The sequence below is a fragment of the Canis aureus genome, chromosome 6, assembly GCF_053574225.1.
Source record: "Canis aureus isolate CA01 chromosome 6, VMU_Caureus_v.1.0, whole genome shotgun sequence".
In the NCBI taxonomy this organism is placed as follows: domain Eukaryota; kingdom Metazoa; phylum Chordata; class Mammalia; order Carnivora; family Canidae; genus Canis; species Canis aureus.
This window is the reverse complement of record NC_135616.1, coordinates 79,100,001-79,123,004: the sequence shown is the minus strand read 5'-3', so window position 1 is coordinate 79,123,004 and position 23,004 is coordinate 79,100,001. Positions and strand designations below refer to the sequence as shown.

The following is a 23,004-nucleotide window of genomic DNA, read 5'->3' as shown; positions in this document are numbered from 1 at the left end:
CCATTCTCCCAGGACCCTCCAAACCATCCTTAGAACCTGCCTTACCCCCTACTCCCATTCTCCCAGGACCCCCCAAACCATCTCCATAGCCTACCTCAGCCCCTGATCCCATGCTCTCAGGACCCCCAAAACCATCCTTATAACCTGCCTCACCCCCTGACCCCATTCTCCCAGGACCCCCCAAACCATCCTTATAACCTGTATCACCCCCTGACCCCATCCTCCCAGGACCCCCCAAACCATCCTTATAACCTGCCTTACCCCCTGACCCCATTCTCCCAGGACCCCCCAAACCATCTCCATAGCCTACCTCAGCCCCTGACCCCATGCTCCCAGGACCCCCCAAACCATCCTCATAACCTGACTCACCCCCCATCCCCATTCTCCCAGGACCCCCCAAACCATCTCCGTAACCTGCCTCACCCCGCATCCCCATTCTCCCAGGACCCCCCAAACCATCCTTATAACCTGTCTCACCCCCTGAGCCCATTCCCCCAGGACCCTCCAAATCATCCTTAGAACCTGCCTTACCCCCTACTCCCATTCTCCCAGGACCCCCCAAACCATCTCCGTAACCTGCCTCACCCCCCATCCCCATTCTCCCAGGACCCCCCAAACCATCTCCATAGCCTACCTCAGCCCCTGACCCCATGCTCCCAGGACCCCCCAAACCATCCTTATAACCTGACTCACCCCCCATCCCCATTCTCCCAGGACCCCCCAAACCATCCTTATAACCTGCCTCACCCCCTGACCCCATTCTCCCAGGACCCCCTAAACCATCCTTATAACCTGCCTCACTGCCCATCCCCATTCTCCCAGGACCCCCCATACCATCTCCATAGCCGGCTTCAGTCCCCGACCCCATTCTCCCAGGACCCCCTAAACCATCTTTATAACCTGCCTCACCCCCCATCCCCATTCTCCCAGGACCCCCCAAACCATCCTTATAACCTGACTCACCCCCCATCCCCATTCTCCCAGGACCCCCCAAACCATCCTTATAACCTGCCTCACCCCCTGACCCCATTCTCCCAGGACCCCCTAAACCATCCTTATAACCTGCCTCACTGCCCATCCCCATTCTCCCAGGACCCCCCATACCATCTCCATAGCCGGCTTCAGTCCCCGACCCCATTCTCCCAGGACCCCCTAAACCATCTTTATAACCTGCCTCACCCCCCATCCCCATTCTCCCAGGACCCCCCAAACCATCCTTATAAACTGCTTCACCCCCTGACCCCATTCTCCCAGGACCCCCCAAACCATGTTTATAACCTGCTTCACCCGCCATCCCCTCTCTCCCAGGACCCCCGAAACCATCCCCATAACCTGCTTCACCCCCCATCCCCATTCTCCCAGGACCCCCCAAACCATCCTTATACCCTACTTCACCTCCCATCTCCATTCTCCCAGGACCCCCCAAACCATCCCCATAACCTGCCTCTCCCCCCATCCCCATTCTCCCAGGACCCCCCAAACCATCCTTATACCCTGCTTCACCTCCCATCTCCATTCTCCCAGGACCCCCCAAACCATCCCCATAACCTGCCTCTCCCCCCATCCCCATTCTCCCAGGACCCCCCAAACCATCCTTATAACCTGCCTCACCCCCCATCCCCATTCTCCCAGGACCCTCCAAACCATCCTTATACCCTGCTTCACCTCCCATCTCCATTCTCCCAGGACCCCCCAAACCATCCCCATAACCTGCCTCTCCCCCCATCCCCATTCTCCCAGGACCCCCCAAACCATCCTTATACCCTGCTTCACCTCCCATCTCCATTCTCCCAGGACCCCCCAAACCATCCCCATAACCTGCCTCTCCCCCCATCCCCATTCTCCCAGGACCCCCCAAACCATCCTTATAACCTGCCTCACTCCCCATCCCCATTCTCCCAGGACCCCCCAAACCATCCTTATAACCTGCCTCACTCCCCATCCCCATTCTCCCAGGACCCCCCAAACCATCCCCATAACCTGCCTCATCCCCTGATCCAGTTCTTCCAGGACCCCCGAAACCATCCCCATAACCTGCTTCACCCCCCATCCCCATTCTCCCAGGACCCCCAAAACCATCCTTATAACCTGCCTCACCCCCTGACTCCATTCTCCCAGGACCCCGTAAACCATCCTTATAACCTGCCTCACCCCCCATCCCCCTTCTCCCAGGACCCCCAAAACCATCCCCATAACCTGCCTCACCCCCCATCCCCCTTCTCCCAGGACCCCCCAAACCATCCCCATAACCTGCCTCACCCCCCTTCCCCATTCTCCCAGGACCCCCCAAACCATCCCCATAACTTGCCTCACTGCCCATCCCCATTCTCCCAAGACCCCCCAAGCCATCCTTATAACCTGCCTCACCTCCTATTCCCATTCTCCCAGGACCCCCTAAACCATCCCCATAACCTGCCTCGCCCCCCATCCCCATTCTCCCCGGACCCCCCAAACCATCCCCATAACCTGCCTCGCCCCCCATCCTCATTCTCCCCGGACCCCCCAAACCATCCCCATAACCTGCCTCGTCCCCCATCCCCATTCTCCCTGGACCCCCCAAACCATCCTTATAACCTGCCTCACCTTCTATTCCCATTCTCCCAGGACCCCCTAAACCATCCCCATAACCTGCCTTGCCCCCCATCCCCATTCTCCCAGGACCCCCCAAACCATCCTTATAACCTGCCTCACCTTCTATTCCCATTCTCCCAGGACCCCCCAAACCATCCCCATAACCTGCCTCGCCCCCCATCCCCATTCTCCCAGGACCCCCCAAACCATCCTTATAACCTGCCTCACCTTCTATTCCCATTCTCCCAGGACCCCCCAAGCCATCCCCATAACCTGCCTTGCCCCCCATCCCCATTCTCCCAGGACCCCCCAAACCATCCTTATAACCTGCCTCACCTTCTATTCCCATTCTCCCAGGACCCCCCAAACCATCCCCATAACCTGCCTTGCCCCCCATCCCCATTCTCCCAGGACCCCCCAAACCATCCTTATAACCTGCCTCACCTTCTATTCCCATTCTCCCAGGACCCCCCAAACCATCCCCATAACCTGCCTTGCCTCCCATCCCCATTCTCCCAGGACCCCCAAAACCATCCCCATAACCTGCCTCACTGCCCATCCCCATTCTCCCAAGACCCCCCAAGCCATCCTTATCACCTATCTCACCCCCTGGCCCAGTTCTCCCAGGACCCCCCAAACCATCCCTGTGACCTGCTTCCCCCCCTGAGCCCATTCTCTCTGGAGCTCCCCAAGCCTTCCTATGGTCTACCTCGTCTACTGATCCCATTCCCCCAGAACCCCCAATACCAGCCTTATAACCTACCTCGGCGCCTGAACCCCTTCCCCCATGGTCTCCTGAGCTGTCTCTAAAGCCTGCCTCCCCCCCTGGCCCCAGCCCCCCAGACCCAAGCCCTTTTGACCTTCCTCTATAAGCTGTTCCGCTTCCAACTTGCTGAGGCCCTTGAATTCCTGGCCCACCGTAGCCTAGGGTGTCAGCAGACCCATAAGGCCCCTGGCTCCCAGAACCGTCCCCAGCATGAGGAGCGAGTGCCCTGGGGAACCTGGTACCATCCCAATGATCGGCTCCAGCGGCAGAGGCCCTAGTGCCAAGGTCCTTGCTCCCAACCCCATCATTCCCGTCGCCTCCGGCCTTCAGGTACCTCGGATCCGTGGCTCCTGCTTCACCAGAGCCATGCTCGTGGCCTCCTTTTCCAGAGGCCCCTGAGGCTCTGAAGTCCCCATAGTCTCCAGGCTGACTCCCGGGCCTTATTCTTCCAGAGACCCCCGATTCTGCCTCCGCGTGTCCCTCCCCAAGAGCCTCCGTTGTTGCAGAGACCCCATAGCCACCTCCATCCGCAGACCCCGCTGCGCCGGGACTCCCTAGGCCACCCCTGGAATGAAGCCTTCCCCGGGGGCCGCCCTCCCCCGGGCCTCTGGAGGCAGCCTCGGCCTCCGCGGGCATCCCGGAGTCACCCGCGGGCCCTCTGTCAGGGCCACCTGAGCCACTCTGGAGACGAGCAAACCTCCCCGACCCTCTTACTGCAGGCCCATCACTGTCTTTCTTTCCAGACCACGTTCCGCCAGGCACCCCCGAGCCATGCCTGTAACCACCCTCTTCCTCAGACTCTGTTCCCCCAGGTGCCCCAGAGGCAACCCCACGACCCGTGCCATCGGCAGATCCCATTTCCCCCGACACGGCCGAGGCACCGCCGTAGCCAACGCGGTTTTCAGGGCCTGTTCGCCCAGCATACCCGAAGCCGTCGCCAAACCTCGATTCCATCCCTCCTGGGCCCCCTAAGCCGTCCTTGTCATAGCCTGTCTCACCTCTTTTCCCTCTGGGCATCCCTGATCCGTTCCCGAAATCTGGCCCAGAGCCCATTGCTCCTGGACCTCTCAGTCCGGGGTCTCCTAGGGCCTCCCCAGCCCCCAGAGCCCCCAGGCTTGGAGACCCAACTGGCCTGTGGCCTCTGCTATCCACCCCCTGTCCAGACCCCATCAGTCCAGCCTCCTGGGCACCACCTGCCCCACCTTGCCCTTCTCCAGACCCCAACATGCCAGGCCAGTGGGGGGCCCCGCTTTTGCTGAGGCTGGCCCCTGTGTCATCCCAAGGACCTGTGCTCTCAGACTCCATTCTTCCAGCACCCGCTGCTCCCCGCTGACCTGCTGGCCAGCCTTGGGAATACTGGAAGCTTCCAGAGCCACCCCCTGCCTCACCCCAGCCCCCCGCTGTCTCCTGGCCTTCCCTTCCCCCGAGCCCCTGTAGGCCCTTTTCCCAGCCCCCGGGGCCTCCTGGGCCTACAGGGCTGCTCTGGTAGCCGTCCCTCCCGCCCGCTGACCTCCCTGGGCCTTGATCGGCTGCCTGTAGCCACTCCTCAGCTTTGGCCTCAGGCCCCCCTTGTCCCAGGAAGAACTTTCCGCTACCAGGCTTTGAGGGCTCCTGGGAGTTCTTTCCTACAGATCTCTGCCCTCGAGATTCCTCAGGCTCCCACAAGCCCCCTGCTTCCCCATCATCAGCACCTCTGCCTGCCCGAGGGCCCCAGGACGCAGGGCCTAGGCCTATCTTGGAGCTAGAAGCTCTCTCTCCGGGATACGCCCGGGCCCCAGGACCACCTGGCCCACTGCTGTCCCCAGCTCCCCCCGGGCCGGTCCCACTGCCCCACACTGTCCTTGTGGCTCCTTTCTGTCTTTCCCTGCTCGGGTCCCCCCTCCCTCCACCCCACCCAGGCTCCCTGCCGGCAAAATCTCCATCACTTCCTCTTCTGACCAAGAGCCCCCAGGACCAGACTGGGATCCCCTCGGGGCTGTCTCTCCTCTCCCAGGTCCCAAAGGAGCACTGCAGAGTCGGTCCTGGCCATGCCTGTGCAGGTGACTCCCATGGTCCTCTCTGGACTCCATTCCTTCCCGGCTGCTCTGCAGTCCTCCCACCTGAGGGTGCCTGGACTCGGCCTCCCAGCCTCCTGCCAGCCTCCCGCATCTGTCCCCATCACTGTCTCTGCTGAGATCTTGCTGTTGACCTTCCACGAGGCCCCACCCTGATTCCACGCCCTCTCCCTGTAGATCGGGGCTCCCAGGAAGGCTTCGGCCCCAGCCTCCCTCTGCGTGGAGCTGATTTTCCCCAGAGGGAGTGGCTATGCCTCTGTCTGCTTCCAGAAAGCCCTTTCTGGCCTGCCCAGGGTCCCAGGCTGAGCCATCTGTCCCATCACTCCCTATCAGGGAGTAGCCATGTCCACCGAGGCCACCTGTCTCAGGGCCAGCTGTGAGTGGCAGCCCAGAAGCAGGTCCAGCCCCATTGAGGTAGCCCTCCAGGGGGCCCTGCTCTCTGAGTTCCCCACCCTCGCCACTGAAGCTTCTGGAATCTCCTGCTTCTGAGGCCCGGGCCCTTCGTGCTTGCAGCTGATGGTCAGCCCTTGTGGGCAGAAGGCTTTTATCCTTTCCAGCTTTGGTGAGAGGTCAATGCCCCCATAGAGAGACAAAAGAAAAGACCCGTTAAATCAGGCCAAGGCACCTGTCTGACCCCAACTGCTTTGCATGACCCTTAGTTTCCCCAGTAGAGCAAAGCTGACCATCTCAGAAGGAAGCCAGGGCGTGCCAGCCCATTGATAGACGAATCCTATCAGCACCTCCCCCAGCCCTGTACCCACAACCACCCTGCCCCACTATGTGGCTCATAAGTACTTTTGGAGAAAAATACATAACCTAAAACTCACGAGGTTATCAAACCGCCGTGACCAGTTACATGATTTTTAAAAGGTCTGTGTGCCCCACCGTCTGCCTTACAAATGCCCACTTTACAGGTGCCTGGGATGACCTTGAGCCCAAATCCCTAGGGGGGGTTGAGGGAGCTCTTTGGCCTGACCCAGGGACTTCTCGTCCTACTGAACCTGGGCCAAGCCCTGGCCAGGACCCTCAGGCCCTTGGATCTGCGCCCACAGAGGAATCGCAGAAGCCCAGCGGAGCACACGTCCCAGAGGAGGACTGGGCTGGCTGGGCAGGGCCAGCATCGCAGTGGGGCAGGGACAGGTCTCAGGAGCCTTTCTCATTCTCAGAGGGAAGAATCATCTCAAGCGAATGACTGGCCCAAGAAGCCCCTGGCCCTGGCCTCTTTCGTGTCCCCCCCACCCCCCGCCCCGGCCCTGAGTCTTGCCTTGGTACGGACAGGGAAAGACAGAGGGATGAACCACTCACCACCTCCAACCACCAGCCAGGCGCTAGAGCCGTGGAACCCAGTGCTCAGCGAGTAGGGGCCCATGTCTGAGACACGGACTCCCTTTACCACCAGCCGGTGGGTCAGCTCGTCGGGGGACACAGACACTTCGTATCTGTCGCTGGGCTGGAGCGGCCGGTGCCGGAAGCTCCAGGCGGCGTGGGGGCAGGGGCTGGAGAGAGTGCACTCGAAGACCGCATCACCCTGCTCTTCACAGTGGGCCTCGGCCAGCGGGACCACCACTCTGGAGGGGATGGCTGTCGGGGAAGCGGGAACGGGGGCGTCAGCTTGGCAGCCTGGCACGGCGTGAGCTGACACAGCGGGGCGGGGAGCTCAGAGGCCCAGGTCCTGACCGGCTCAGCCACAAACGTCCCGTGCCACCTTGGGCAGGTCACCTCCCCGCCAGGTGACACTTCCCAGCATAAAGCGGGAGGTGATCGTGAGGTTATGAGCAGTGAGCCTGTCCTTGGCTCTGGAAGTCTGTAATCCTAAACCCAGAGATGATGTCTGGGGGGACGAGATGGGGACGTGAAGGAAACCAACAAGCTGACGGCTGCGGCGCCACGCACGTTCTCTCCTCGGTCCTCTGACCACCGCCAACACAGGTAATGCTCTTCCCTTCCCCAAGTAAGGAAACCCGGCCTGCCCCGACCAAGAGGCAGCTCGGTCAGGGCCCCCTCCCGGGATGGCTGACTCCAAAGCCCCTGTCCCTCTCCCCTCGACCCATGTCGAGCCATGCCTGTAACCACCCCCTTCCTCAGACTCTGTTCCCCCAGGTGCCCCAGAGGCAACCCCACGACCCGTGCCATCGGCAGATTTCTCAGCCTCTCAAAGCCCCGTCCGGGCGGGCGTTCCAGGCCTGGAGATCTCATGCCCTCCTTCTTCCCCAACCTAGATTTAGAGCCATGTTCTTTACATCCCAACTGCTCAAAGCTTGCTTCCCCGGCCTGTCCTCCCAGGAGGGCTCTGGAGCGGGCAAGTGCTCTGGGGGTGGGATTAACACTCACGCAATGGGACAGAGAGAGAGGAGGCCGGGACCCAGGTGGGGAGGGTGCATGGGAGGCAGGGAGGGAAGGCTGCCATAGCACCTGGGTGGAGCTTCTTGCTGGGGAGTGTGGGAGTGGGAGGTGAGAGTCTGCATCTGAAAGGACCCAATGTGGACATAATTGGTGGCTCCGAAGGGCCATGGCTGGGACATTGTACGCCTGGGGCTGGAACTGGGGCAGCCCAGCTCAGCACCAAGAGAGCACCGACCTCGGACCAAGACTTTGGGAAAGCAGAGATCATTTCACTGTAAGCACCCGGCTGTGCATTCCTCTCCCTTACAGTCTTGGGGGGGGGGGGTTGCAAAGCACATTTAGCTCCACCCCGCCATGGCACTGACATGGGCCCCACTCCTAACGGATCTCCACTCTAACTTCTCCTGTGGGCGGGGGGGGGGGGCACCCACCGCTAGCATCCAGTTCGGTGGAGAAGATTTGCACATCCTCCACCTTGACCTGGTAAATGCCAGCATCCTCGAGGTGCAGGTCCCGGATCTGGAATTGGTAGCGCTTCCCCAGCCGCCGCAGGGAGTGCTTGGTCTGGTTGTCAAAGCCGTAGGGGACCATCTCACCATCCTGAGACCGATAAAGGAAGACGGGGGTTCAGAGCTGCAGTGGGTCCCCGGCACCTCCTGCCCCAACCCCACTCGGGCAGGTTTCTCCCACGGACCCAGGCACCAGACAACATATTGCTGGAACCCCACAGGGGCTGGGGAGGGGGTCGGGGGCTGGGGCAGAGAGCAGGGCTCAGAGGCCTTGAGAGCACGGAGTGTGCGTGAAGGCATCCGTGCCCTGGGAGTGTCCCTGGCTCTTACATGGAGTAAATCATCTGCAGGTGTCACACAAGAGACACCTGAGAGGGAGACCTCAGCTCAAACGGAATAGAGCAACCACCCAAGCAGCCCCGGGGTTCCCAGGGCACAGGGAGGCAACACCAAGGGTCCCCATTCAATGTGCTGGTCGCCAGCACATTCATTGTCGGAGGGAACAGGAGATTTTGCCCTATCACGTGTCTTCGGGCCTCTAGGAGACCCGGTAATCCACGCCCACGCCACGTCAGCTAGAGCCCAGCCCGGATAGATTTGCCACTTGCCAGAGATGAGCAATAACCCTCGGTTGCCTACTGTGGGCCGGGCACTGCTTTAGGTACTTGGGGACATCAGGGACTAAAACAAAGATTCCTACCACCCCCCTCCCCAGGGAGCTAAAATTCTACAAGGGACACAGACAAATGACAAATATCACAAGCAGATAAAATAACGTAGATTAGAAAGGAATAGAATTAGGGAGGGAAGGAAAGAGAGAGGAGGATACAGACTCAGAACACAGGATGGGGCTTGGGGGACTGGCAGTGTCACCACGGGGTGGTCAGGGAATTAGCCGTGTGGGTATTGGGGAAGACCAGGCCAGGCAGCAGGACCAGCTAGAGCAAAGAAACGGATGCTGGGCTGGGCGGGGGGGGGGGGGGGGGGGGGGGGGGGGGGAATGCACTTTCTCCCACCCCCCCACCCCCCACCCCCTGCCTGGCTAGAGAACCTGGTTGCTCCATGAGAGGTGAGAGGACTCTGTGAAATGTCTACACCAAGTTGGACCTCACTCCATCCAGGAACTCCAGGGGACACAGGACTCACCATCGGTGTATTTGAGTTGCTCCCAGAGGGGAATCCACGGGACCCACAGCTCCCCCCCCAACCCTGGGACCTGCAGCATCCCTGCAGTGTCACTGCACCCCGATCCCTCCCTCCTCAATGACTCCTCCTGCCTCACCTTACACAGGTAAATGTTGCTCCCGGAATACTTGAGATCCAGCTCCAGATCAAATGTTGCAACGCCCTCCTTGCTGACCCTGATGTGTCTCAGGTTGGAGACGGCATTAACGTACTAGGGAAGACAACCCCACCGGGGAGCTCTTTGAGCTCTCTCTTCGGGGCACTCCAAACCCTCAGAGCCCAGGTCCCCAGGTCCCACTCAAGCATGCATTTGCCCATTATACAGGTGGGAAGAAATTTTCCAAGATGAGACATCAGGTCAGGAAGTCAAGTGGGAAAGAGCCCCAGGTGTCCGGGTTCTCTGACAACATGGCAGGGCCTTTCTGTTCATACGCTGTTCCAGCCAACAAAAATTAATTGAGCCCCTAAAGTGTGCAAAGCCCTATGTTAAGGCAGTGAGAAAGCTCGGAGGACAGAAAACTGAGTCCCGGGACGTTGGATGAGCCACCTTCAAGGTGATAAAATACTATTTTCAAGATGATGAACACTCATTGTTTTGCTCTCCAGAAGACAAATTAGACTAATTAGACAAATTAGACTAGTTAGGTTAGACCCAGGAAGGAACTTCCTATACAGTTTATAGGACACTGGGATAAGCGGGCAACTGTGAGATCCCCTCCACTGGAAGCCTTTAGAAATAATACAGGTATCCAAGGCCTGGGGATGATGACAGCTGACGGGAAGCCCTTGCCAGGCGACAGGCGCGAAGCTAAGTGCTTCAAGTACATTCTCTCATTCATCGTCTCCTAAGAGGCAGGTACAACGATAACACCCATTTTACAGACAAGGAGACCAAGATGGGGAGGCCGTAACTTCCCCAATGCCCCAGGGGTTAGTAAGTATCTGAGCCAGATTTCAAAGCCAAAACGTTGACTGGAGGGCCTGGGTCCTCGGCCACACACAGCACGGGAGCTGGACGAGGGCAGGCCCCGAGCTAGGCCGCGCTCCAGGGCTGCGGCCCGGGCCAGGGTACCTTTGCCACCTTGTCCTCATGCTCCTTGCGCATCTCCTGCAGCTTGCGCAGCATGCCCCGGTAGTCCACGATGCCGTACTTCAGGCAGATCCGCTCGTAGTCCTTGCGGTCGGCCGTCATCAGAAGCTGCCACACCTGCTGCAGGTCCACCTTCTTCTTGGGAGGCGGGGCCCTGGGGAGTAGGGTGGGCAGGTCAGAGGCCAGGGGAGCCCCAGGGGCTGGTCCCTTGGGCCCGGCACCCCCCAGCCAAAGAGGCTGTGGGGAGCTTCTGCACTAGAAGAAAGGGACGGGGGTGCTGGGCTCTGGGACTGACCACTGTTGGGACACGATGGATCCAGAGATGGGCAGGGGTCGCCTTCACCCCACAGTGCAAACTTCCAGAGGAAAAACTCTGCTCCTAATACCTTGTATTGTGGATTTTTGAGAAGGATGGTGTGCAGATTATTCTGTTAGTTTAACACTGTAAAAAAAATCATCGTCCAGGTGGAGCACCCCATTTTACATATGAGTAAATTTCCACCCAGAGAGGAGAGATGATTAATTCAAGGACATAGAGCTTAAAGGCAACAGAACCACCAGGTCAGCTCTCTTCCTTCCTCCCCTTGGCTACCTGCAGTCTAGCTTCCTAGCCGGTGGACAGGAGAGCTGAGCCCCGCTGGTTTATGGATGTAGCTGGGGACCCTTCAGCCCTACTCCTGGACAGGCCCAGACCCACCTCCTCTTCAGGAGACTTCGGCAGTCCAACAGCTCCTTCTTGAAGTCTAGAAAAAGAGCAGGAATGAGGCCCCAAGCCCAGGGTGGGATTCCAGCGGGCTAATGCAGGGCTTTTCTGCAGCAGTGGGGGTGGGGCAATTGGAGGCGCTGTGGACCATGGCTGACAACCAAGCTGTGGACTGGTAATGATCCATAAGGTGCTGGTAGGGGCTTGGTCAAGTAGGGAGCCCCAGGCGAGGAGTAGCCCATTCCCCAAAGCCCAAGAAGATGTCTGGCAACCCTTCCACCTACCCTCCTGGGTTTCCTTGTGCCTCTTCCGACTCTTCCGAAAGCCAACTGGACCATCGGGAGGAGGAGGGAATTCATGTGGACAGATAGGGAGAGAAGTGAGACACACTGATGGCCTTCCTGAGAACCAGCTGAGTGCCAGGGCCCGGTCCGCCCGACTGTCCACAAGGGCAAGAGCTCAGCAAGAGCGATGAGCAGGGCGGAGGGTCTGTGCATCACAGGCTTCGATACCCAGAGCCCTAGCATGACCAAGGTGGAGCTGACCTGGTTATCATTGCACGCGGAGGGGGCCCGCTGACAGGTCTGCAGGGCAGGGGGTAGCAGAATGAGCGCCGTGACCGTAGCTGGCTGGTACTTGCCTTCCCAGCTTCCCTTGCCACCAGGAGTGGCTGTGTGACATGGTCTGGCCAATGAGATGTAAGCGCAAGTCTCCAAGGAGTTTCTGGGAAAGCTTTTGCTTTCTTGGTAAAAGGTCCAGATGTACCTGGGGCCACCTATTTCCCCTTCTCCCCCCCCCCCTTGCAGGTGGATTCAGTTTGGATCTGCAACAGCCATCTTATGACCGTGAGGCTACGAGCCAACGTCTTCAGGTGGCAGCGCGGTGGGACAGGAAGAGCCTGGCTGTCCCGTGACAGCCCTGAGCTGCAGCTTGAGCCTTGGACTCCAACATAGGACTCTTATCATGTGACATAACCAAGTGTCTTTATTTCCTGGGCTATTCGTAGTAGGGTTTTCTGTTACTTGTGGGCAAAAGCATAACCAATTGAAGGACTAGATTTGCTTTTCTCAAGAGACGTGTACCTTCCTGTTATCGTATGTCAACAATTAATTTAAAATCTGGAAACACGGTGCAGGCCAAAACAGACAAACAACCCCCGCCCCACACATGTCTGGGAAAGGATCTGGCCTTCCTACGACCTGTCTGCCCCCTCCCACGGGGGCCTGTACCAAGTATCCTTTGTACCTTGGAGAAACCGGGGCCCAGAGAAGAAAACGAAGCCCACTGAAGCAGTTAGCAGAAGGTTCAGGACCAGAAACCAAGCTCCAGGTCCTGCCCTCATTCCACGGGGTTAAGAGAATATCATTCAGAGCATCTGCAGCGGGGCATCTGCTGAGTGTGCGGCTTTTAAACCACATGCAGAGTTGGCATGTAAGTGGCTGAAGCCAAGGGCCCTGGCACCGGGTAGGACAGCAGCCTTGCTGTCCCTCTCTCCTTTCACCTCACCGGCTGCCCAGCCTCTGGGGCCTCTGAGGGCTCTCTGAGGAGAAAGCCAGGGTCAGCACCCCAAGCAGCGATGAGACAGGAGGACGGCAGGGGGACGAGCCCACCTTCGATGACCAGGAGCCTGGTGGCGCACGTGGCCTCTCCGTACACGTTCACTGCGGTACAGCGGTACAGGTCTGTGTCCTCACCCGTCAGCTTGTTGATCTGCAGGGGGGCCAAGGCCAGGGGAACAGGACTAGCACCCCCCCCTTCCTCCACTTGCTAAAACACGGCGAGAGGTTTATCCAGATGAGTAAGACGCAGCCCTCTCCTTGTAGAGCTCACGGTCTTCGTCAAGAAAGTCAGACCCCAAAACAAAAAACTGGATCATGACAGAGAGCAGGTGTACCATTGGCAGGTAGTGGGACAATGCTGGGTGGGGCGGCTCTTCAACAGCAGAGGCAACGGGATGTAGCAGAAAGAGCTGGCTTTTTCAGGTCAGATGGGCCTGGGCCTGCATATCCTCTCTGCCATGTGTTATGGGCTAGGGGACCTCGGGGAAATTACCTAACCTCTCTGAACCTTAGCTCCTTATAAGGTGGGGGTAATGATGACTCGAAAAGAAGTGGATGGTCAGGAGTAATCATATAATCTCTGTCAAATGTTTAGTCCGAGGACCAGGCCCAGCACATAGTAGGTGCTCAGTGACCGGTAGCTCTAACTATTGCCAACACCGGCCAGCATGGACGGAGAGCTCACTAGAGCGCAGGCGCTGGCTGGACACTCTACATAAACTTCTCATATTCATGACACCGTAAAGCGAGTACTGTTGTTCTCCCCCATGTAACAGATGAGTACGGAGTACGAAGGAAGGAACTTTCCAGGGCCAAGGTGGCTTCCTATGCCAGAAATCAGACTCCAGAGCTTGAGTCCGTAAGCTCCAGCCTCTCCACCTGTCAGGTTGTCAGCAGAGGTACCTGCGCGCCCGCCAGGCCCACCCCTGGCTCGGGCACCTGGAGCCACAGGACATTGCTGAGTGCACTCAACCCCAACTGGGAACATCTCCTACTGCTCTGGGCCGTTGGAGGCCGCCAAGGGGACCTTCAAGGGGACAGGGAGAGACACGGAGACCTGGGTCGGGGGAGAGCTGCAGATCTGACCTGTAGCACGTGCTCCTTGCTGCCAGGGGCGGAGGAGATCTGGTACTTGCTGGAGTTGCTGAGGGCCCCTTGGGTGCTCTCCCAGTGAACCTCCGGTCTGGGCTCCCCGCACACCACGGCCCGAAGGATGGCATTTTTCCCTGTGGTAGGAAAAAGGCGGTCAAAGGATTGGCGGCTTGGGCAGGCCCAACCGTATGCTTTACTGAGGCTTTAATGTGTTGTTTTCACGGCTCTAGGCATTCCAACTGTCCATTCCAAGAAGGGTGACAGGCCATGGTGCCCTGACTGAAGGACTCGTAAGATGCCAGGCGGCGAGCAGCAGTTATCAAGCACCCAAAGACAAATCCCCACCTGGTCTCTACATCGCGGAGTATGGGCTCCTTGAGGCCAAGATGCGGCTGGACTGCCCATGGTGGAAGGAGAGGCAGGCAGGGCTTGGGGTGGAAGAGTGTGTTTCTCTGCAAGTGGGTGAGGGAGAAGTCTAAAGGACTCTCCGAAGACTGGGAAGGGGATGCACCTTTGCCGGGGGGGGGGGGGTCCCATGTCTACCCTCGAGGCGGGATGATCCTGAGACACAGGGTTCTGGCCTCACAAAAGAGCCCAAGCCCCATCTTTGGCATGGAAGGCTGGAGCTGCCTACCCTCGGGAATCTCTTGGGCTCCCACCAGGAACCCCTCCACTGGGAGCAGCGCAGTTAAGACCCAAGGGCCCTTCCCAGTGATGACAGACAATCTCTCATGACCTCGTTGAGTGGGGACATAGAGTCAGACTTAGAAAAATAAGGCGCCGTGCTTTCTTTTATACCAGGATGACGTCAACTGAAAGGTACTGTAGGAACCCGTGATGGGGAAAGAATGCCCAATTCTCACTCCTTCCCCCAGAGGCCTTTGCTCCCATTACTTTCCTGGGCACTTTTCTCACGCGGCCCAAATGAACCTCATTTTAACAGTGTCTACAGCGGCTGCTCAGAGGCTGGGAGAGAGGAGGGGGCGAGGGAACACCACCACCTCTCCTGCTCCCCAGTTCGCATCGCCCACCCTGGTTCCCGGATCTTTCTTGCTTCAGCATATCATAGTACATCTTCACTCCCCACGCCCGTTCTGCCCCTCATGTCCCTGGACCTTCTGGGGACCCGCACAGGCAGGCACCCCCCAAACAGAGGGAGACACGGTGTGGCCTGGTGCTGGGCGTGGGGGCTGGGAGGCAGGCTGTGACACCCTCAGCAGCTGCCCTCCCGGGGCTCACCCTCCTGCAGCGCCATGGGGACGGGCTTCTGCTGGAAGTCTGGTGTGCTGCAGCCTTCGGGGATCTCGTCCACCAGCTGCCGGATGCTCACCCCATGAAGGGAAGACTTCTTGGCGGGCTTCCCTGGAGACGGTGGGGGAAAGCGAGATGAGCCCTCCCTACTCTTCCTCAAGGATGGCCCTTGAACACAATGGAGCCCTGACGCACATGCACCCAAGGAACGTGGGCCCCCCCCCCTCACTATCCCACCACTGGGCAGGATTGTGTCTCAGAGCTTCTGCCCGTGAGCAGGGCTTTGCGACTTTCTAGTGGAATCAGGCAGTGTGAATGGAGCCCCTGGGCAGTAGGCAGGGGGCTCCCAGGGCCTGGCAGCGTCACCGCGGTCAAGCTGGAGAAAGGAGAATGGGAAGGGGCTCCGTGGGGGGCTGTGCACGCTTCATTTAGGAAAACAAGGTAAAACCCACAGTTACGACTGGTAAAAACAAAGATATGGGTGAGTTCTGCAAATCTCTGAGCCTCCTCCTTCCCTCGCCCACCCCCCTCCTCGCATTGGAAGCGCCAGGGAGGGACGAGGGCAGGGAGGGGGTCAGCTCGTCTCTCACCTGCCATGGTGCAGGTGCCTCCTCCGTTACTGGGCGCCGCGGCTGATCTCCTGGGGACAGAGACAGAACGGCTGAGGGAGGTGCAGGCCGCTCTTCCTGCCACGCCCGCCCCGTGGGTGCCCGGCCCGTCTCTGGCAGGGGAGCTGGGCGCAGCCGCCTAACCCCACCCGCAGCACTGATCGGCGTCCTTCGAGTCACGAGGGGCAAAGCCGGCTTCCGGGACACAGGGCAGGGTGGGCGGGTGCCCGCTTGCACCCTTCCCGGGTCACCGAGCCCCCGGGCCGAACCTGCCACCTGTGCGGGTGGTGGCCTTTGGGGGGTCCCCGGGCCCCAGGGCACCCCGGCGGCTGGGGCTCAGCCTCCCCAGACTTCAGTTGATGCTCAGCCATGTGCAGCGGCCTCCCGGGGGGCGGGGGGCGGCTTTCCAGGGATGTGTGGGGCCTTGGCTCTGCCCCAGCTCGGGGCTGCCCAGCAGCGCCCCGCAGGCTCTGCCCCCGCCGCAACCAACTGGGACCCTTCTATCACCAGGTCTGGGGAAATCCCCTCGCTGGCTGCTCCCCGCTGTCTGCGCGGCCTGGCAGGCGCCTCATAAATCCATCTGCCCCTCGGGCGGCCCGTGAGTTACGGCGTCAGGTGAGCGCAGGGCCTGCGCCTGTGCCCCGCGCCTGCATCCCGGGCCCATCCTGCGCGGGCCCAAGGCCAGCGGCTTCCATTTTGAGGCCGGGTTGGCTGCCCGGGAGCCTCGTGTTCCGGACGGGGTCACGGGAGAGCACCTGCCCCCACCCACGGGTTTCACAACCGCCCACCCGCTGCCACCGCCCGCCCCACCGCCCGCCCCAGGTGGCCCCCACGGCCGCCCCGGGCACTGGAATGCCAGGCGCGCCAGCCGCGTTCTGGGGCGGTCACCCGGCGGGCTGCGCGGCGGCGGCGGCGGGGGTGGCCACGGGGAGCCCCCACCCGCAGACGGCAGCTGACCACGCGGGTGGGGGCCCGCGGGGGGCTGCGGGGGGCTGCGGGGGGGCCCGCGGGGGGCTGCGGAGGCTGCGGGGGGGCTGCGGGGGGCTGGAGGAGGCTGGAGGGGGCTGGAGGGGGCTGCGGGGGGGCTGGAGGGGGCTGCGCGGGGCCTGCGGGGGGCTGCGGGGGGCTGGAGGGGGCTGGAGGGGACTGCCGGGGGGCTGCGGAGGCCTGCGAGGGGCTGCGGGGGGCTGGAGGGGGCTGCGGGAGGGGCTGCGGAGGGCTGCGGAGGGGGCCCGCGGGGGGCTGGAGGGGGCTGCGAAGGGTTGCAGGGGGCTGGAGGGAGCTGGAGGGGACTGCGGCGGGGCCTGCGGGGGGCTGGCGGGAGTTGCGGGGGGGGGGGCTGCGGAGGGCTGCGGAGACTGCGGAGGGCTGCAGGGGGCTGGAGGGAGGTGGAGGGGACTGCGGGGGCCTGCGTGGGGGCCTACAGGGGGCTGCAGGGTCCGTGGGGGGCTGCGGGGGGCCTGTGGGAGGGCTGCAGGATCAGCGGAAGGCTGCTGGGGCCTGTGAGGGGGCCTACGGGGGGCTACGGGGCTCTGTGAGGGGGCCTGCAGGGGCCGCGGGGGGGCTGCGGAGGCCTGTGGGGGGGCTACAGGATCAGTGGAGGGCTGCTGGGGCCTGTGAGGGGGCCTACGGGGGTCTGCGGGGGATGTGGGGGGACTGCGGGAGCCGCGGAGGCCTGCAGGACCTGTGGGAGGGCTGTGGGGGGGCTGCAGGATCAGCAGAGGGCTGCTGGGGCCTGTGAGGGGGCCTACAGGGGACTGCGGGGTCCGGGGGGACTGCGGGGGCTGCTGGGGCGTGGGAGCCTGCGGGGCCTGTGGGAGGGCTGCGGGGGGGTGCTGCGGGTCTGCGGGGGCCTGCGGGGGCCTGCGGTGGTGCTCTGGGGTCCACGGGAGCCTGCCGGGGGTCTGCAGAAGGCCTGCGGGGGCTCTGGAGTCCGCAGGGACTGCGGGGGGCTTCGAGGTCCGTGGGAGCCTGTGGGGGGGGGGGCCTGCAGGAGCCTGCGTCCCACCCCCCGCAGGTCCTGGGCACCTGCAGTGACTTGGAACTTAGCCCGACACCTGGCTGTCCCCTTGGTCGTCCTCCCAGCCTCGTGGCTCTCAGGCGCCCCGCCTGCCCCCCCACTCCTGAAGCGCACTGCCCACCCCGCTGCTCCCCCCCCTTGTGTCCACAGGCCCCAGCTGAGAAGGGACAGAGAAGCACTCCAGACAGGAATTTAGGGGCCTGATGTGAAGCCACCTTGACCCCCAGATCTCTGCTCTCTTCAGGAAGCCAGATCCGGGGCAAGGTTAGTGACCAGTGGGGTGAGAGATGGGCTGGGTTGGAGGGTTGGAGGGTTGGAGGGTAGGGGGATGTGGTTTCCATCAGAGGGAGTGGGAAGGAAGTGAATTCTCTCCTCATGGTTCCTTCCCTCTTTTGAGAAGAAATCCCAATTTTTCTCAGCATCAAACAGCAGTCGCGTCCTCACTCAGCCTGTCCCGTCACGACTCTGGGCCCTGGCGCCCCGGGCAGTGGTCCCCGTCTCCCCAGGCCCCCAGGCCCCCAGCCCCCGCCCCACCTGCCCCTCCGGGCAGCTGCTGCCCCCCCCTTCCAAACTGGTAGGGTTGAGGCAGGAAGAGCCGAGTGGGGTTTGTCTCAACTGCTTTGACCAGGTTATTAATCAAGATGGAACAAGTCCCAGGCCAGAGGTCCTTATTCTGGACGGCTAGCCAGGTGTCTAACCTGGTCATCCTTCCACACACTAAGCCAAACTGTGCCTGGAAGACCCGAGCCAGGACAGAACGCTGGACAGGACTTGCTGAAATTGTCTCTTCCAAATATCCTGGAGTCATTTAGAGGGTACTGTGCGTGCACCCATGGGGCTGTGCCTCATGCCCACCGCTGCCCCTTCCTGAGTAGAAAGGTTAGAGAGCATTCCCGCATCTCTCCTTCTGCCCTGCTCTGCCCTGGGTGGGTAGCTGGGTGCACGGTGCCCACTTACCTGGGTGCCCTGCCCACGTCCAGCCTCCTGAGTGCTCCCTCCTCCCTGTTCCCGCTGCTGCACACTGCCGGGGGCTCTGAATGGACTGCTGGTGGACGGGCAGTGCCGGGAGCAGATGTAGGTCACCGCGGACTCCCCAGGCTCCTCGGCCCCTCCCACTGCCCGCCTCCCGCCTCCTGCTCCAGCCCAGGCTTGGCAGGACAGCCCCCCTCGGCGGCGGTTAATGCCCTAGCCTCTGAGGAGGTCAGAGATGGAAGGGTCCTGTGACATTACCTCATCCAACTCCTCGGTTTGCAAAGCTGGGAGCTCTTAACTAGTGGCGTGGTTAAGTTTGTTCCACATCGCCTCATTTAGATGACCCTTTTTAGCAGTGATGGGGTACTTCATCCAAAGCCCTAATTTTGCAGCTAAGCTGATCCCTTGAGACCCTTGACATCATAAGTCACACAAATACATAAAGCCACTGCCCTCTTGGGAATCACAACTCAGAGCAGCAGTGTACAGGCAACAGGTTTTGGGAACCACACAGAAGAGCAAGATCCCAAAGGCTCTACTGTGGGGGTGCACTCTCCTGCTAGAGTGGGGCAGGAGGAGACCCTGGAAGCCGTGCAGCCAGGAGGCCTTCTTGGGGAAGGTGAGCTTTCTCGGGATAGAAAGGGGGGCGGGGGCTCGGCAGATGGTTGGGTTTTTGAGGACGTGTGGATGGAAGATGGGAAGTGGGGACAGGATAGCTGCTAATAGGTTTTCTTAAGGAGAGTGAAGGGGAAGCAAAACTCAGGAGATGAGATGAGAAGGTCACCCGGTCGGCTTCAAAGGGAGACCCCTGGGTACTTACACGGACTCATTAGCACACGAGCACACTGCCAGTTGTGTCGGAGCCACCTCCGCATGTGTTCTGAGAAGGGAGGTGTTTGACCCCTTCCACTCTGGGGTGTGTGCATGCACAAGTGTGGGTGTGTGTGCGCGTGTGCATCTATTTGTGTGTTCCCCTGTGTGTCTCTCACCCTAGGTGTCAGAGGCTGGTGTTTCATTTATTCAGTAAGTGTGTGTTGAACGCCTACCCTGTGTCGGGTCCTGGGTCTGGCACTGTGTTAGGCGCTGGGAACATAAAGGAAGGGAAGCAAAGGACCAGGCCTCCTTCTCGTGGAGCTTACAGTCTAACGGGTCAGACGCGGGCCGATTAGCCAGTTCTACAAACTGCAGCATGTGCTCCGAGGGAACCAGTAGAGGGCCGGTAGAGCTGGAGCTGGGAGCCCTGGGGCGGGAGGCCATGAGCGGAGCGTGTGGACAGGTGGGCTTGAGAAGCCGTTGGAGAATTTTGATCTCTGTCCTAAGGGCTATTGAGGTTTGTTTAAGTTGAAAGAGAGACAGGATCCAGTTTGCAGTTTTAGAAACTCCCTCTGGTGCAGGTAGAAAGGAATGGGGGAGAGTGGAAGTGGGAGGCAGGAGTTCAGCTCCCAGGAGCCTGGTCCAATAAAGCCAAGGTGTTCTTTCTGATGATAGGGGCCCTGGGCTCCAGGGGGCCTTCTGAGCCACAATGCTCCAGCGTCCCAGGAGGGGAAGAGGGAGGTTGGGAACATGGCCCATACACAGCCCTTCAGCATATTAGGTGCCTCCATGGCCCTCCAGGTAGCTGGTAGTTTCTTCCCTGAGGCCTGGGGATGGCGAGAAGACCACAGTCGTCATGCCTCCCTGCTCTGCTTTGTACCATCCTTGCATCCCTCTCATTGCAATAAGATGGAAATTTCAGGACTCCAAGCAACAAAAATGGGTCAAAGCGCTTTCATTCATCTTCTATCCTCTGTTTTTTTTTTAATCCTTTATGCTTTATGAAATGGAATGCCCAATAATATATAGCTGTGCCGGGCATGTTTAGCCATCTGCCTGAAGGTGAGAATCCTCAATGGTATGAAAGATCCTAGGTCAGACACTGGTGTTGCTTCTTGTGATTGGAAGCAGGTAACAAAGGGGGTGACGAGACAGCCCCTTGAGGGAATTTTCTGGCTACCTACCACTCAGGCCGTCGGTAGTTTTCTGTTCCCCAGTGATCTTCCCCAGGGCCCAGATTTTATCCAGTGGTAAAATGTTCACACTACGTCTCTCCATGATGTGACCTTATTATACCTTCTCATAGACTTTTTCTTTGGGAGATACAGGGATGAATTTGGGCCTTCGTTATTAAGGGAATATCCATGTCATGAATATGCAGGATTTGTGCATATTCATTCTTTTACAGTGACTTATGGGAAGGGCTCAACGACTTTGGGTAGTGAAATGATCACAATTTGTGATTGCTTCCTTGTCTCCACAAGAGGGAAATGCATTATTGTATGGCAGGAGCAAAGAGGCTTGGGCCCCATACAGGCCTCCCTCTAGGGGCCCCCTTACTCCCCATGGTATGCATGGGTCGGGTGGGATGATCCATGAGATCCTGGCCAATCTGAATCTTCTAGAGCCCTGTGACTTGCTGAGTGGGTTCCATGGCAAGGCCTTGCATACTTGGAAAGCAGGGTAATTTCATGTGACTCGGGAGAGAATCTGAATTCATTTACAGACTGCTACGGCCTCTATGTGTTTGTGTGCAAAACAGCTCTGCTTCAGCTGGACAAGTGTCCCTGAAGACTTTCTCCATGGGACCATGTCCTCTCTTGTTCCCACGGAGGTCCAGGTAGATGGATTGGGAGGGCATGGTTCTGCTCAAAGACACACACACAATGTCACTGACAGAGCTGGACTCTCTGAAAAGGTAGAAGGCTGCCTGCTGCCGTGTGGGGACGACTTCAGGAATTTTGACCCATTTCTGAGCTTAGAGCTAGGGCCCAAGAATCTATTTCCCAGTCCTGGCCCAGGAAGATGGAACTGAGAGAGTGGGGTGGGGACCCACAGTACCGTTCCCTGTGCTTCACAGCAGCCTCCCTGGGGTACACTCAGTGCTGCCCTTTTGTCAGCAACTCTCAGACACCGCCCCCCCCCTCCCCCCCCCCCCCCCCCCCGCCGCCGCCACCCCTGCACGGCTGCCTGCCTGGCCCTCAAGCCTTCCTGCCTCTAGCCCAGCCTACGGGTCAGCCTTAGTTCATGTCTTTCTCATGCACCTGCAGGTAGCAAATGTGCCCTGTGGAAACGAAGATCTTAGAGACCCAAAGGGCAATTTCATGCTTGCAAAGCCAGCTTTCATCATCAGAGCAATGTGTGTCAGGAGCTAAGCCTCTCATCTGAAAGGGTCGAGCCCAGGAGACCCTGCAGACCTGAGGGTCACAGAAGAGGGCCCTCTGGACCCCCAGGGAACAGACAGCAGGAGGAGTCCCCGCTCCAGTTTCCAGGAGGCCTTAGGCCACAATGGGCATTGGTCTACTGGGGTCATGCAGAACCTTCCAGAAGATCAGAGCTGGACAGGACCTTTGAGAGCATCTAGCAACAACACAATGCCAACAGCAGTACTGGACTCTTACAGAGCTCTTGCTATGTGTCAGACATTCTTCTAGGTCTTTGTATTAACTCTTAAATCTGCAGTCCTCACGACTAGCAATCTGTGGATCTACTCTACCTCCCTCCTTTCCGGAGATGGGCTTCTCTCCCGGCCTCAGGGCTCCTCTCTGCAAAGGAGGGAGGCAGGGTAGGTCCACACATTACTGTTGTTAATGGAGAGGAGCGTGACCTGTCAAAAGGCGGTGAACTGGGGAGAAGTCCCAATTGCCAAGTCATTCCAGAAAGCGGCTTCGCTGAGCTATCAGTCAGATGGTGAGGAGGCGAATAAACAAGTCCTGCTCGCGGAGGCGAACCTGCTCTGCTTCCTCAGGCTGCGTTTTCATACAGCTGCCTCTGTGTTACAGAGACACCGTCTGCTGTCATCGAATCACAGCAAATTACAGCACACATGGGGTCCCGAGATCCTGCGTGACATCATTATATGGGTTGTTTTGTTTAGCCACATAACAGCTCTAGGATGTAGATCCTTATTATGTCCATTTTACAGATAAGTAAGCCGAGTCTAAGAACGGCCCGACACCAGCGTCAGAGTCACACAGCTAGTAAATGACCGGGTAGGAATGTCAAGCAGGCCCTCTGACGCCATCACACTTCTGCCTCCTGGCCCAGCAATTCAGAACTTTAAAAATTAAATATAATCTAACACTTTGCAGCTTTCATGGCTGCATTCCTTTGACCATGAACCTCTTATCTTCAAAAGATAGACCAGGGCTTCTCAGACGTTGAGAAGGGCCCAACCACTTGCAATTTTTGAGCCTTCTGGTACTTTTTTTTTTAAGATTTTATTTATTTATTTATGAGAGACACACA

The 23,004-nt window shown here is 59.4% G+C and overlaps 2 protein-coding genes across 2 annotated transcripts in view; one reads left to right on the top strand and one right to left on the bottom strand.

Annotated features, from left to right (window-relative positions):
• Positions 1–19,980, bottom strand: part of IGFN1 (immunoglobulin like and fibronectin type III domain containing 1) — a 34,276-nt gene extending 14,296 nt beyond the window's left edge. Inside the window, 14 exon segments of the mRNA XM_077899738.1 lie at positions 37–1,301; positions 3,432–5,218; positions 5,221–5,948; positions 6,700–6,972; positions 8,166–8,334; positions 9,526–9,639; positions 10,501–10,672; positions 11,216–11,261; positions 11,506–11,550; positions 12,832–12,931; positions 13,867–14,006; positions 15,112–15,220; positions 17,826–17,908; positions 19,863–19,980. Of these exon segments, the coding sequence (XP_077755864.1) occupies positions 37–1,301; positions 3,432–5,218; positions 5,221–5,948; positions 6,700–6,972; positions 8,166–8,334; positions 9,526–9,639; positions 10,501–10,672; positions 11,216–11,261; positions 11,506–11,550; positions 12,832–12,931; positions 13,867–14,006; positions 15,112–15,220; positions 17,826–17,908; positions 19,863–19,980 (5,149 nt within the window).
• TMEM9 (transmembrane protein 9) overlaps positions 1–23,004 on the top strand; it is a 185,265-nt gene that overhangs the window by 115,558 nt on the left and 46,703 nt on the right. The window lies entirely within an intron of this gene.